Source organism: Globicephala melas, chromosome 20 (assembly GCF_963455315.2).
Source record: "Globicephala melas chromosome 20, mGloMel1.2, whole genome shotgun sequence".
NCBI lineage: Eukaryota > Metazoa > Chordata > Mammalia > Artiodactyla > Delphinidae > Globicephala > Globicephala melas.
This window is the reverse complement of record NC_083333.1, coordinates 42462763-42479166: the sequence shown is the minus strand read 5'-3', so window position 1 is coordinate 42479166 and position 16404 is coordinate 42462763. Positions and strand designations below refer to the sequence as shown.

Sequence of the window (16404 nt, the reverse complement as noted above, 5' to 3'; positions counted from 1 at the left end):
AGCCACAACTACTGAGCCCACGCGGCACAACTACTGAAGCCCATGCGCTCTAGGGCCTGTGCTTCGAAACAAAAGAAGCCACCGCAATGAAAAGCACGCACACCGCAATGAAGAGTAGCCCCCGCTCGCCACAACTAGAGAAAGCCCATGTGCAGCAGTGAAGACCCAATGCAGCCAAAAATAAATAAATTTATTAAAAAAAACCCAAACATGTACTCATGATACAATGTGAGTGTGGGAAGAGTGCCTGCTCACATTTGTACGCTGGTGAGTTTAAGGAACTTGAAAAAAAAAGAAAAAAAAAGTTAAGATGGTAAATTTTATGTTATGTATATTTTACTACAATTAATTAATTAAGACGCTAACAAAATGGGAGAAAATATTTACATATAAATATATATCTGTAATATATAGATAACTTTAAAAGAATTTTCAAAAGAAATGTAAATAAGAAATAAACATTTTTTAATGTTCAACCTTACACACTTGAAATAAAATAATGAAAATTAAAAACAAAAACAAAAAAAACGCACCACATGATTTCATTTAACACCCAAAATGCAACTCTACTTGATCTGTTACATATTAGGGTTAAATAAAATTCTACAGTTTCTTTTCAAAGGGTTCTGCTGCAAAAAACAAACAAAAGGGAGGGGTAGAGGGGAGGGGAAAAGGCCTATTCAACCCCCCAGCCAACTCTACACATATCCCCCAATTTCTAAGAAGCTGCCAGTCTTTCTCACCTTGCTTCTACCTCTTATTTTTGTTTAAGCGCCAAAGGTAAGTGAATAAATTTGGTCTGGCCTGGTACATTTACCAATCTCTTCCCAAACAGCCTAGTTCAGGCACCCTTAATAGAGCCTCCTTTTCAACATCAGAAGCCCAAATGGAGACAAATCCTTTTACATGGCAGACAAAAGCCAACAGGAAACCAACTGCAAAGCGAGAGGTGAGATAACATCTCTGCTAAGCATCTCTGTAATAAAAACCCCCTTCTCAGCCGCTCATCAGTACCTGATGATGAAGAGCGGATCCTCCCGGATTTTGCTGGCCATGTCAAGAAGGGAATTGGCACCTGATGGGGCAAAGATAGAGCCTGGGAGGAGTCCTGTCTCAGAAGAACAGCCTGCCTCCTTCTCCTCCATCTTCTCAAAAACGTATTTGTCAATGGGACGCCCCAGCAAGTACTCATCACGGTTCACCATCCCACCAGGACCCTGGTACATCCAGTCCAATTTTTCTTCCTTTTTCCTAGTTGAAGAAAAAAAAAAAATACAGTCAAAGAAAATGTAGACTTCTCAAACCTACACACAAAACCTGAACATGAGGGATAGATAAGCACAGCTGGGGGAATCCCCTGGCGGCCCAGTGGTTAGGACTCCATGCTCTCACTGCCAAGGGTGCAGGTTTGATCATTGCTGGTCAGGGAACAAGGATCCTGCAGGCCTCAAGGCGTGGCCAAACTTTAAAAAAAAAAAAAGGCACAGCTGGTCAGAACTGGACTCATTCTACAGGCCCCTTAGCAAGGGCTAAACACCACACTCCATGGGGCACTTGGGAAGAAACGGTAATTGCTGTCATGGAGTTTACATTTTAGGAGAGAGATCATTTCCACACACCTAAAGCAATTTCTGAGGAAAAAAAAGTTCCTCAGCCTGTGGCATGGATCTTCTGCTCAGGGTTTCTCAAGTCTCCTTTACAAAGTCTTTATGTTGTGCTTTCATTTCGAGGATAATCTGAAAGAGCTAACATGCATGTTCTGGATCAGCTCATCACCAAAACGATTTCAGTGACCACATATGCAGTTGTGTTTACTGTGTGTTTTGGTGCTTATTGTCACCTTGGCACCAGTGGTAATATACTACATTCGAGGGGATAATGAGAAAAGACCAGCAATAACAAGTTATGCTTTCAAGCCAAAAGAGGGAAGCCAAATTATGTCACAGTATCATGCCAAATATTTTCCTGTGGTTCTAAGAGAAAAAAAGTGGTGAGAAAATTGAGCCTTCACACAACAGACAGTAAAGGTGTGCTGAATTCATTCATAAGAGCATGTGTTGGAGCAGCCAATATCACATTCACACTACAAGTAGCAAAGTAGGTTCATCGAAACAATATTATCTATAACATTAGGTGCAATGGTTTTTGACTATGACTTTTAAATTTTGTATATTTATTTTTGTTTAAGATTATATAACAACTATGAGCATAAATAATACCTTCCTAGTTATATCTTTGCATATATTTTTAATAAAAATAATTTAAACCAATAATAGAGGGTCTAACCCTTCAGATTTCTTTTCCTATTATAAGGATTGAATTGAGAAACACTATAGTCTATGATTAAGAATTGATTGTGGGGCTTCCCTGGTGGTGCAGTGGTTAAGAATCTGCCTGCCAATGCAGGGGACACGGGTTTGAGCCCTGGTCCAGGAAGATCCCACATGCTGCGGAGCAACTGAGCCCGTGTGCCACAACTGCTGAAGCCCGCGTGCCTGGAGCCTGTGCTTCCCAACGGGAGAAGCCTCCACAATGAGAGGCCCATGCACCACAACGAAGAGTAACCCCTGCTCAACGCAACTGGAGAAAGCCTGAGTGCAGCAACAAAGACTCAGTGCAGCTATAAATAAATAAATTTATTAAAAAAAAAGAAGAATTGATTGTGGGCCACAGGGGTCAGGCTCCACCCAGCTTACCCAACCTCACTCACACCACTGGGGTCAAGATGGAGGAGCAAGAGTGAGAGCCGTGCCCCGGAGAACTATGTGGAAGACTGTGGTGGGGCCTTTATGATGGGTACCACAGGTAGTAGTGTCTTTTATGCAATTAAAGGTTTTCACCATTCTCCAGTGGGAGTAAACCAGAGACTACGTGGGAGTTTGACAGCTATTAAAACCAGGCCTCCGGGCTTCTCTAGTGGCGCAGTGGTTCAGAGTACGCCTGCCGATGCAGGGGACACGGGTTCGTGCCCCAGTCCGGGAAGATCCCACATGCCGCGGAGCGGCTAGGCCCGTGAGCCATGGCCACTGAGCTTGCACGTCTGGAGCCTGTGCTCCGCAATGGGAGAGGCCACAACAGTGAGAGGTCTGCATACCGCCAAAAAAAAAAAAAAAAAAAAAAAAAGCAGGCCTCCACAGTTGGGAGGTGGCTTTGCAGTTTGGGGAGGTCTGTTTTCCATGATTCTCTGCTGGATGGTGCATGTTAGAAAGACCTCTGGAATTCTGTCACAAGTGCAGCCTTCACAGGAGTCACACTGGCAGCCAAAAGGGACCAGTGGCCACAGCTGTTGGGTCAGCTGTGACTGGTGGCATTCTCCTAGGGTTAATTGGAGGAGCTGGTATCTTACTGACAAGATCTGCCTCTGTGTAGTTTCCCAATGGTCCTCGGTTTGCTGAAGATCCCTCCCAGGTGCCTTCAACTCAGTTACCACCCTCACCTTTTGGAGACTATCAACAATATCAATGACTTCTTTCCCAGAATTTCTTTAACAGAATAAGGTGTAATTCAAGAAGGATTTTGGAAGATCAAGATACAATGTATTTTTAAATCACAGGTGAGACAACCATGGCCAAATAGGCTATTAAGAGATATTGAGCACTTTTTTCTATTTAAAGGAACAGGGGGGATGGGTGTAAAAAGACAATACAGTTATTTATTCACAGTTGGACTGTATTTATAATCAAAATACATGTCTAACAGCCTTAAAAGAAACTGTAATAAGTGCTTAGAAGATGAAGAACCAAGGGACAAATAACAGTGAAACACAACCATCATTTCCTTGGAGACTTCTCTGCCTGGTTTTGTGTGTTCTGTTATTCAAACAATAAAAAACTCCTGGGGGTTGGAGGGAACTGACTGTGAAAGGCAGACTACATAAGAGCTTAAAGAGGTCTAAGCAAGAAGATCAGTGGTGACTAGAATATTCTGGCAAGCTCATTTTCCTGAAAGGCAGTATAACATAATGGTTAAGAGCACAAGCTCTGGAGTCAGGCAACATGGATTTGAATCCCGGCTCTAAAGCCAAGCAACTCATCTGAGCACTGGTGTCCTCACCTGTAAAATGGGGATAAAAGAGTACCTGCCTCATAGGGTTGTTGGGGATTAAATAAGTCAATGAATTTTTAAGGTGTTCAGAAGAGTGCATGCCACAAAGTAAGTACTAAATAAACACTAGCTAGTCTGTTTTGTTTTGTCTTTGTTTTACTTCAAGGGCAACTCATCAACTGGCAGAAGAAACATAAATGTATTGAGATAAAATATGTACTTCATAATTTCTTTGCCCCTCCTATCCCATAACCTACCCTGTAGTTCTGTCATGTCTTCTTACCCTGGGGATAATCACTGATGTTCCCACTAGCTAGTCTTTTTATTCTCTATGTATGTGTTTTGTATCTCCCACCAGGTTTTTTTAAACTCCTAGATGGCTGGAATGAATCCCAGACAGTTGCCTAATATGTTCAGTGTTTGACAATTCATGGGCAATGGGTCTGGAACTGGCAGTACTTTTTGAATGAAAAGCAGGTCTCAGTGATCGAGTAGGGGGGGATCCTAAAAGGACTTGTCAAAGATGGCTCAAGGGATCATGTCTATGCATGCCTGACACGAATGCAGATGGGGAAACTGGAAATAAATATTTGTTTATTCATTTGTAAACAACGACTCGGCACATTTCCTATGTGCCAGGCAGAGCAAGAAGGTCAGAAAGATGACAAAGATTCAGGCAGCTGAGTTGCTCACAGGCTACCAGATGAGGCACAGAGGTCAACTAATTACTGAACAGTGCTGCTGAGAGCTAAGTATGTGATGGGTAACTGTGGGACACTTGAAGCAGAACTGCCTGAATTAAAAAAAAAAAAAAAGAACTGCCTGAATATACAGAGGTACAAGAGTTTGTGTGGGATAAACGTGGGAGTCGTCAGCATGCAGCAGACACTGGTACCACAGGAGTGAAGGGAGAAGAACAGTGAGCCTTGGGAAGCAGGAGCAGTTACTGGATGAGGGAAAAGAAGCTAAGCAAGTGAATAAAAGAGAAGAGACAGTATGAAGAGGTAGGAGGGCCAGGAATATGCAGGCAAAGGAGCAAGACGTATCCAGAAGAAAGGATAGATAAAATGAAGACAGATACTTCTATAAAGCAGTATTTTCAGGGCTACAGCTACTCTTAAAAGGACTCAACTAATATCAGTCCTGCTCAGGCCCTCCAGTAAGAGAACATGTATCGCTGAGATCCAGTGCCACTGGACTTGACCTGGTTCCGCCACTACCCAGCTGGGTAAACATGCAAGTTACTTCTGTGCACTTCCATATCCTCACGTCTAAAATGGAGCTAGTAACTGCCATTTCTCATCATTTTTAAAGTGAGACCCTCTCTCTGAGTTTTTAAATGAGAGAACATTTGGGGTAAAAGTCATATAAAAACGAAATGGTGTATAGATTTTTGCTGTTGCTAGCACTAAGGATATAGAACAGGTTCTCAATTGAGGCTGCCCATGAGGATCACCCGGGGAGCTCTTAAAGTATCCAGATGCCCTCGCCCCAGAACCCCGCTGCTAATCTTAGAGAGTCTGCTTGGGTGGGAATCACTCCCATCTTCATTTATCTAATCTTCCAAGGACACCCTAAAGTGCAAGCGTTGAAAAATGCTGGTAAAGAAAACACAATTTTCTAATATTATCAGTAAATACTTAAACAACATTCTACTGCAAAGAGGGATTTGGATGGAGATCAAGGATAACATGCATATTGAGGTTTCTTCTTTGTTCTAAGAGAGCTGTATAATAAACACAGAAAAGATTATCTGAACCATACAAGTGAATTGTTAAATAGCAAAGGGTTGTATTGGATAAATGAAAAGCACGACACTATGCAAAGAACTACACAAACCAGTCAGCTGGACAAGCAGATCGTCTAAATACATCTGCAAGTAAAGACCAAAAAAAGTGACCTACGTGCTAACCTTTGAGTTTCATAACATTGGAGAATATGTGAGGGGGCAAAAAAATCAAAAGAATATAAAATCACCTTCCTCCCATTCCCAACAGACAAGAGAGCATGAGGGTCAGCAACAGGATATACACTGACTCCCGGCTCTGAAGCTGCTCATCTATACTCTGACCTCATTAATTAGACTCTGCAAAGCCCGAATTTCTGACGTATCAGGCACAGAATATGTAATGCTTGGCTGAATAAAAATTTCAAAATAATTTTTTACTTATGGTTAGTGGGAAAGTAAACTCTTACAACTAATGGCTATTCCGTCTAAAATTGACATTTGTTTTAAAATCAAGCGTTCAAAAAATCTCAAAACTCACATATAAAAATGTCATATAAGCTGCCCAGGAATTAATTCAAATGTGTGAAATTTATTTAGTTTAAATTATAAAGAATATAATTTATACAAAGTATATAAAGTAAAATAATTTAATGTGTATCTATGGTTAAAAAAAACTTATAAAATTTCATTATTTTACCTCATTTTATATATTAATGCCCTAAATATATTGTGCTGTACTTTAAAAACTCCAAGACTCCATTTATTTTAAAACATTTCAAATTTTATACTTAAGTCAGAATGGCCTTCTGCCAATCCTGAAAGAATGTATACATATATACAATGGAATATTACTCAGCCATAAAAAGGAACGAAAATGGGTCATTTGTAGAGATGTGGATGGATCTAGAGACTGTCCTACAGAGTGAAGTAAAAGTAAATCAGAAAGAGAAAAACAAATATCGTATATTAACACATATATATGGAATCTAGAAACATGGTACAGTTGAACCGGTTTGCAAGGCAGAAATAGACACACAGATTTAGAAAACAAATGTATGGACACCAAGCGGGGGAAATGGCGGGGGGGTGAACTGGGAGATCAGGATTGACATGTATACACTAATATGTATAAAATAGGTAACTAATAAGAACATGCTATATAAAAAATAAATAAAATAAACAAACAAACAAAAAGAAAGAATGTAATTGTTATCCTGCCTAAATTCCATAATGCCATTTCCACGAACTGAAACTAAGTCTCTCTCTCTCTCACACACACACATGCCTCTGAATGTCACAAATCCTCCTGTCATGAAATTACTAAGGAAAAGCCCTGTATATCCAACAGGGGAAGTATGTCACATGTCACCCTGGAGACTTGCCCACTAGGATATGAACAAGGGATAGTACAGATAAGTCAATTTTAGTCTATCTGGAGTTTTTATTCAATTCTGATTTAGGAATGCACTGCATATTTTTTTTAAATTAAAAAATACCGATTTATTGGTGATCGTTGCAGTGAAGACGTGGGTTTTCTCGGATTTGTTTTTTTCATACAGAATACAGTTCGTTGTTATTATATGCAGATTTTACTGAAACTTAATCAGGAAGTCAAACAAGAAAGCAATAGCTCTTACCAGAAACAAAATTTCAGGTATATTAAAATAAGTCAGAGATTATAAATAGCTTTAGTATATTCACTACTCATTGCTTTTCACTGTTTTAAAAAAACAATTCCCAAAGAATAATTTTACATTTGATTTTAAAGCAGGTGATTTTTAACTATATTTTCTTACATTTAAGATTTACAAAAAATATGTATGTACAGATTGTTTTATGTTCTTGGGATAAAAAAAAACATATTGACGACTCCCAATTTCCACTGAATACTACCTGTACTCTCAAACATGACATTTGAAGACCTTCACTTTTCATTAGCTGCAGAAAAAGTACATTGAACATTTAGAAACAAGAAAGAGTAAAGAAAATAGAGATGGAAATTTGGATCGGCTTTAAAAAAAAAAAATTGGGGCGCTCTCACAACACCTAGCTTCTATCCAGTGCTAACTCCATTAGCGCCACCATAGACCACCTCCCTGGCTCAAGAAACCTCCCTCTGAGAACAAGTTAGACTTTGCTTTTGCCCTCCCTGGGCCGTGGAACCTCCGCTTGAGAGCACCCTCCCCACTGCGCGGCCACTTCCCGGTCAAGAGCCCCGGCTGGACCCGGAGCTGATCTCGCCTTATTAAATTACAGAAATCAGTAAAGAAGAACATTCCCACTGTCTATCCTCACACCCCAGATTAGAATCCCAGGTTCCGGGAAACCTGCACTGCATATTTTATGCTTTTAATTTTTCTCAGAACACATTTATTCCCATCCCCTCTTATGAGATGGGTAGAGTAATTATTGTCTGTTACTCCTATCCTATATTATACAAGAGGAAACTGAAGTCAGGGTATATCGAATGAGACTGTCCACATTCACACAGCTTTTACTGACAGACACACCATCTACCTCCTTCCACGGGACCTCTCTGCCTCCCTAAAATGAGCCTGCAATCCATAAATAAACAAAAGCAGGACTGAGGCCTCAACACGTACTGAGAAGCAGGGTATAGGCAATCATCCTCAGCCACAGGTGTTTGGCAATCATCTACCATGAACTTGGTCTACACTAAGCCCTTTACATGTCATCTCATTTGATCCTCAACAAACCTTAGGAGTTGGGTACTCTCATTCCCCCGGTTCTACCAAGGTAACCAAGGCTCCCAAACTTGCTCCCAGTTACACAGCTAGGCTAGTCCATGCCATGCCAGCCTCAGAACCCAGGCCAGTCTGATTCCAAACTCACGCTCTTAACCAGCTATTATGCAACAACTGGACGATGCACCTGCAGGCAGTTCTGCAATTCCCCACACACCAAGACACCCCCAGGCCAAATCGCTCCAGCTCCTCACGTACTTGACAGCTCCAACGTCCTCCGCGTAGCGCTGCATCTCCTCCCGGGCCCTCTCCTCCCGCAGCTCGCGCTGAAGCTCCTCAATCTTTTTCCGCTCAGCCTCATGCTTCTGCTCAGCTTTCCACACTTTCTCCACATTGCGGAGGGTCTGCGGGTGCCAGCTCTTCTTCAGATTCTGAGGTAAATGAAAGGAGGGAGAAAACAATGCGGGCAGTGGGTGGGTGGTGAGTATAACTGGCCCTCCCTTTCCCACCCCTATATTCATGCCAAGGCAGGCATGTAAGGGCAAGACGTCTTTAACAATGGCAAGGTTGGCACCCAAAAATCTCACACATGGCGGGGCGGGAGAGAGGTTGTTCAAGTACATAAAGCTTCAGGATAAAACAGGCCCCTCCGAGATTCCCTTCAAATACTTCTATCCTTAAATGTGTGAGTCTGACTTCTACTGGCCATGCCTGAAGTGAGGGTTAGTGATGACAATACAGGAGGAATGGGGTAGAGAAGCAGGAAAGTATAGACTCTGAAAGGCAAAAGAATTCAAGTGCCTTTGGCACTGGACGTTCATTCTTATGAACACAGCCTTCTTTTCCTTGAGTCCACTTAACGTGCCTTAAACTTGCATGGTTTACAACCCCACCTAGTACCTCTTTCAACCTTCCTTCCCAAGAATCTCCCCCTGGTTCTGATCTTCCTCCTCACCCTCAAGGAATGCTTCTCCTCTCCCTCCTCCCCATGAGCCACTGCTTTGGTTCAGCTTCCCAACCAGGAAAGGTTTCCTGGAGGAAGTGACATCCAAGGATAATTATAAATTAGCCCAGTGATGCAGGAAGCGGGAAGGAGTGGGGTAGCTTTCCACACAGGGGTAACAGCACACACAACTGCCGGCCCAGTGGTGAGAAAGAACAAATAATTCAGCATGGCTGGAGATAGGAGAGCAAGCTGATGGGAAGGGGCTCAAGATGAAGCCAACTAAGAAAGCAACAGATTAAGGGCCTTATAAGCCATGTTAAGGGATTGGATTTTATCCTGTTGACAGCAGAAAACACTAAACATTCATATGCAGGTGGGAGGCATGACCAGCCTAGCATGTAAAGAATGGATTGGAGAGGATCAGGATTGAAAACCAGGAGACCAGTTAAGAAACCTAAATGAGGGAACTGCCTGGTGGTCCAGTGGTTAGGACTCCGTGCTCCCACTGTAGGGGGCAGGGTTCAATGCCTGGTCAGGGAACTAAGATCCTACATGCTGCTCAGTGTGGCCAAAATAATTTTTTTTTTTTTTAATGAGGGCTTCCTTTTCTCTCTCTCTTCTTGTACTCCCTTTCCCCTCATCAGGTTGTTCAGTCCTTCCTCCCTTCCTCCCCAACCCTCCACCTTGTCCTAATGGTCCTCGTCTCTCGCCTTCAATATGGGTGATTTTGCCTCCCAGGGAACATTTGGCAATGTCTGTAGACAGTTTTGGTTGTCACAACTGAAGGAGAAAGGTGCTACTGGCTAGAGGCCAGGGATGCTGCTACATGCACAGGACCACACACACAACAAAGAATTATCTCCAGCCCAAAATGTCAATAGCACTGAGGTTGAGAAACTCTGGATTAGAGCTTTCCTATCCCTAAATGCAGCTACTTGAAGACAGTAAGTCAGAAGAACCTTGATGGTATCTTGGAACTCATTCTAACTGATAACACCTGACAAACTCTAATATAGCTACTGGACAGGTGGCTAAACGAATCTATTTGCTGATTCAATTAGCTACACTTTCAGGAGATTAGCATTTTTCTGATCTTGCACCATGCTCTTATGGGTACATTTGCCCAATTCGGAGGCTTAGCCCCCTACAAATGAACTATACAGTTTAAGAGAAATAGCCACATAACTTATATTAAGTGCTATGAATTCAGAAGAAAGCTCTGCCACTACAGATCAGAATGCAGCACTGAAGAAGGAGTGGAAGTCAGAAAAGTGAACATGAGGAAGATCTTCCGTGACCCCAGGACATGGCTCAGGGACGAGGAGAACGGGGGCACAAATCACCCCTACTACAGCCCAGGACATGACTGAACTCCTAGCTGAGGAAAGGAGATGTATCCCAAGACAAGATATACAAAACAAAGTGACACGTCCTCCACACCTGCCTCCTTTCCTAGCCATGGTTCCAACCGCCCCCGAGTCTTCCCAGAATTTCCAGCCAGAAGAGCTCCCTGTCAACAAACACCATCTCCCCTCCTTGGCGACCCACCTCACATATCTTCCCAAGTCTCCGCCCGGTCCCTCATGGCCTTAGTTATCCGTCCCCTGTCCAGTGCTACAGCTCCCTGTCCCCAACGGCTGCGTTGCAAGAATACCCACTGCCACCCCCACCAATTTCCGTCCCCAGCCTCAGTCGGTCTCCGGCCTCAGTCTTGCCCCAGCCCTGGGCTCCCTCACTTACCAGGTCTCCGCCCCCCATGATGGTGGAGAGCCTGGAAGCCTCAGGAAGGATCGAGGCGAAACGCAGAGAAAGAGTTCAGCTACGACCTCCGGAGATCTGATCCCGGGGACGACTGGCTACCACTTTCACTGCCCGATCCAGAGACCACTTCCGGGAGAGCGTTGTATTAGAGCGACTGCGTCGCGGTACCATGACGTTTAATACTCGCTGTCGCGCTGCGTGGCGGTAGCGTCACGTGCAGCTTCGCAGGTTGCGGCCGTGATATCGCGGGATCTGTGGTTTCACTTTGGTCGCCTCGGGTTGGCTCCTCCCCTGATTTCTGGAGTAGTGAGTTAAAACGCTGCGGCTGTTTCGAGTTACAATTGGTCCTGGGCCTAGCCCGGCGGTTCGGTTGCCATGGCGACGCACGGCGGCGTCCCCCTCGGAGCTCCACTCGGGGCCTCCCTAGCGAAGCCCCAGCGTGGATCAGCCTGGGCCTCCCGGAATTTCTAAACGGCCTTTCAAATCCGCAGTCTCCTCAAACCTCGACTCACAGCCAACCCCCTTACTCCAGGCGTATTTTACGGAGTTAAATAGAAACCATCGAACCGAAATTCCATCAGCTTCCCTGCACCAAACCTTTAGAATCTGCCAGCTTTCCCCTTTCCTTCCCCTTCGTTTACGATGCAAGAAGCATCCCTCCTAATCTAAGGCACGGCGGTTCATCTGCTCGGATCCCACCCCTCGCATCTGGTATTACTCAATTCCTCCCTCTCTCCTCTATCTCCCTAAGTATTGGTTCTTTGTCATCATCATTTTAGATACGCTCAGTTGATCCTTAAAAAAGAAAAAAGCTCATGTCTTTCCCCCAGCTGCTGCACTCTCCTCTCCGTCTTTAGCGAACTTGAAACAAGTTGTCTCCACTTCGGAGACAAGATGCTTGCACTTCGGAGACAAGATGTTTCCGCTTCATCTTCTGCTTAACCTAAACCCTCCGCTCAACTATTCTTCCCGTGATCTTCAGTAATACCCCTGTATTTAAATCAAAAAACACATTTCATCCTCATCTGGACTACCCCTAGCCTTTGGTATTGAGGAGCACTCTCTCCTTATCGAAACACTTTTCACTTGACTTCTTCCCATCACTCTCCAAATTTTCCTTCTCTAGATCCTTCTCAGGGAACATTTTCTTTTTTTCTTCCTCATCCGTTCTGTCTTAGGTCCTTTCACAGTAGGTGCTCTCCTTGGGTGATCTCATCTACTCACAGGTTTCAGTTACCATCTATATGCTAATGAATCCCAAATTCATTATCTCCACTCATAGCCCTCTTTCAAGCTCCAGGGTTTTAAGCCTGGCTATTAGTCATTTCCAACTGGACATCTGGAAGTCACTTAAACTAAATGTGTTATCTCACCTATACTTACTCCCCCAATCCCCTACTACCACCACTTCTCCATCCAGACGTCATTCTTAGATCTCTCCCTCATCTCCAACATCCAATCAACAAGATTCTAACTGCTCAACATCTCTCAAATCTGTCCACCTCACCATGATATTCACCACCTGCCTGGTTCAGGCCATCATCATCCCTCACCCGGTAGAAGTCCACTTCCCCGTTTTCAGTTTTATCCCTTATAGATCTATGCACTCTTTTTATAGCTAAGAGTGATCTCTCTAAAATGCAGATATGATTGTATCAACCCACCGCTTTAAAACGTTTCATAGCTCCCCATTATTCATACTATAGAGCCCGCGTTTAAAAAATGTGAAGTCCTGGGAATTCCCTGGCGGTCCAGTGGTTAGGACTCTGCACTTTCACTGCTGAGGGCTCGGGTTCAATCCCTGGTTGGGGAACTAATATCCCATAAGCCGGGCTGTGCGGCCATGTCGAGTTCTTTCATGATCGGACTCTTCTTACCTCTCCAGTTTCATTAAGACTCCCTACCTCTCACTCACTATGCTAGAGCTAAACTTTTATTTCCCTAGCCAAACACTCTTAACAACAACAAAAAAACATTTTTTAGTGGGTAATACATTGTAAATATGTTTTAAAAGATACAAAAGTCAACACAGTAGGGAGTTCCCTGGCAGTCCAGTGGTTAAGAATCCACGCTTCCACTGCAGGGGTCCTTGGTTTGATACCCAATCAGGAAACTAAGATCCTGCTGCTGTGTGGTGAGGCCAAAAAAAAGTCAATGCAGTAGAAGCCTCCCACCATCCTTATACCCTCCTCAATCAGCGTTCATTTATCCCATGTTTCCTTTATAATTTTATATTACATATTTAAGTCTTTGATCCATTTGGAATTTTTTTTTTTTTTTTTGGTCTTTCTAGTTGATTCACCTCAACACCTCTACAGAATAATCTTATATTTTCCCTACTGGTGTGAAATACATACATATATACATATACTATATTCCCATTTGTATCTGAGTCTGTTTCTGGATTCTCTATTCCATTCCATTAATCCATCTATTCATGTGGTCTTATCAAACTGCCCTAATAGCTTTATTTTAATGACGTAGGCCTACTTCTCCCTCACTACTCTTCTTTTTCTGGAGTTTCCTGGTTCTGTTTACAATTTTATTTTTCCAAATGAACTTTCAGGTCAGCTTGTCCAGTTCCAGAGACAGTGTTTTTTATGTAATTATTGAGAGATATATTAAATTTGTAGATTAATTAGGCAAATTATATTATAGCACTTACTCTGTATTATAATTGCCTATGTAAGTTCCATAATGCTAGAGACCTCCACCTTTGTGTCCCTTGTGCTTGGCACAGTTTCTGGCACATAGTAGTTGCTTAATTATTGTTAAGTGAATACATGAATGGATGGATGAGCCTTAAAGGCCCTGTGTTTTGAAGTCACCATTGACCAAAGTGTTTTGCTTAGGGCATGACTTCATAGAAATAATAATAACCATTAATATTAATAATTTCATACAATAATAATGGGGGTTATATGTTTGAAAAAGCAATGGCTTTGACTTGCATTTGAATCACAAGTCTGTCAGCTATGTTACGTGACCTTGGACAAGTTACATAACCTCTCTGAGAGTTTTTCCTCATCCTTAAAATGAGAGCAATACCACCTACCCTGCAAAGTTGTAAGAATTAGGTGCAATTACATTTGTAAAGCATTTCACATAGTCTCTGGTAGATAGTAGATGCTCAATAAATGATAACAATTCTATCCACAAAGTTACCAATATCCATAGTAACTTCTCTTCTAGGGCTGATTGACACTAAAGGTTAGGAGGAAGGAGATGGTTCTAAAAGTCAGTGGTGCCATAGTTTTGTGGTGGAAAGTACTTGAAAACAAGACAAGGCTATTTTTGAGGCAGAGATAACTGAAATTGCAGAAACTACATGAGCCAATTTCTTTTCACTAATGTTTCTCAAAGTGTGGCCTGGGGACTACCTATAATAGAATATCTTGAAGGTCTTCTTAAACATGACATGTTCCTGGACCCTACCCTTGAACCACTGAATAGACTTTCCAGGGGTGAGATTCTCAGATTCTAGAAAGTTCTTCATGTGATTCATGTGCACACTAGAGTTTGAAAACTACTGCTTTAGAATAAAGTTAGTTTTCAAAGATAAATAAATAAATGAAATAGTCTTGTCTTAAGCCAGGAAACCTAAAGGTTATTTGCAAACACTGTAATACAGAGCTGTTTTCCCAATGAGGAGAGAGGCGTTATGAGAGGCAAATCAAGGAATTAATTGCCATGACTGATCTGTGTTGCCTTTCATCATCATTTATTCATTCATTTGTCCATTCAGTGGATGTCAGGCTCTGGACAAATTGTACTATAGCCATAGTCTGTAAACTGATAAATGCTCTTCCCAAGGTAGAGTCAGGTCTTTGCTACTCCTCAGCTACTCCAGAGATGGTTTTCCCAAATTCTGCTGCTTTGGAGCTTGTACAAGCCAGCCCTACAGTCAAGTAACCATAAATAGCCCCACAGCTGTTAAGTCAGGTTAACAACTATAGGCCCTGATCAAATGGTCTGGTTAGGCACGAATCCTGCAGAAAGTGGTGGAAGAGTACGCTGTTGAGATAGGTTAAGCCAGAAAGCATCATCCAAGTTAGAGAGCATTCCTTTCTTCCTTCCTGCATCCATTCAGCAACCTAAGGGAAAGATTATTATGTGCTAGTTAGCACTATACTAAGAAAAATGCTAAGTATGGAGGCTACAAAGATGGAAACTTTCCCCTGGCCTTTATACCCCTTTATGGTATAAAAGAGGAGGCGGATGCCTAAATACCTGACATCACTATAGTGTAGCAAAGGCCATAATTGAGAAACATACAAAGTAATATATTAACCCGGGGAAATAAAGATTTTTTGCACAAACAGTGAAGCATAGTGTGTGCTGGAGTCCAAACATACCTGGGTTAATATCCTGGCATGCCACATTGCAGGTCAGTTAACCTTTCTGTGCCTTAGTTCCCCCATTACTAAAACAATGATTTTATTAGTACCTAACCGACCTCATAAAGTTGCTGTGCAGATTCAATGAAGTAATGTTCTACTTCTCCACTTCAGTCATTCAAGTACTGCTCTCAAAATTTTTGTCACATTCATAAAACAATGATATTTAATACTTTTACTTACATTGATTCACCTTTTTTAAAAAGTCCCCAACATTTTATTACAAAAATTTTTCATTCAACACAGGTGAAAGAATTTTACATGACACACCCATATAACTACCAGCTAGATTCTAGAGTTAACATTTTCTTCTACTTGCTTTATTACATTTCTATACATATATCTATCCTTCTCTCCATCCAGTAAGTCCTCCTATTTTTAGTACTTTTTTTTTTTTTTTTTTTTTAGCGGTACGCGGGCCTCTCACTGTTGTGGCCTCTCCCGTTGTGGAGCACAGCTACGGACGCGCAGGCTCAGCGGCCATGGCTCACGGGCCCAGCCGCCCCGCGGCATGTGGGATCTTCCCGGACCGGGGCACGAACCCGTGTGCCCTGCATCGGCAGGCGGGCTCTCAACCACTGCACCACCAGGGAAGCCCAAGTACATTTTTAAAAAAAATTATTTATTTTATTTATTTATATTTGGCTGCGTTGGGTCTTCGTTGCTGCGCGTGGGCTTTCTCTAGTTGCGGCAAGCGGGAGCTACTCTTCTTTGCCGTGCACGGGCTTCTCATTGCGGTGGCTTCTCTTGTTGCGGAGCACGGGCTCTAGGCGGGTGGGCTTCAGTAGTTGTGGCTCGTGGGCTTTAGAGTGCAGGCCTAGT

At 42.7% G+C, this 16404-nt stretch overlaps 1 protein-coding gene and 1 pseudogene across 1 annotated transcript in view; one reads left to right on the top strand and one right to left on the bottom strand.

The window, feature by feature from the left end:
- The window catches only part of CWC25 (CWC25 spliceosome associated protein homolog), a 33179-nt gene extending 21858 nt beyond the window's left edge, over positions 1–11321 (bottom strand). The window contains exons 1-3 of the mRNA XM_030840201.2: positions 11165–11321; positions 8737–8909; positions 1015–1251 (exon numbers count right to left, since the gene is read on the bottom strand). Of these exons, the coding sequence (XP_030696061.1) occupies positions 1015–1251; positions 8737–8909; positions 11165–11182 (428 nt within the window). The 5' untranslated portion in view covers positions 11183–11321. The remainder of the gene's footprint in view (positions 1–1014; positions 1252–8736; positions 8910–11164) is intronic.
- On the top strand, positions 2726–3465 carry LOC115843785 (mitochondrial import inner membrane translocase subunit Tim17-A-like; annotated as a pseudogene).
- Positions 11322–16404: the final 5083 nt, after the last annotated feature.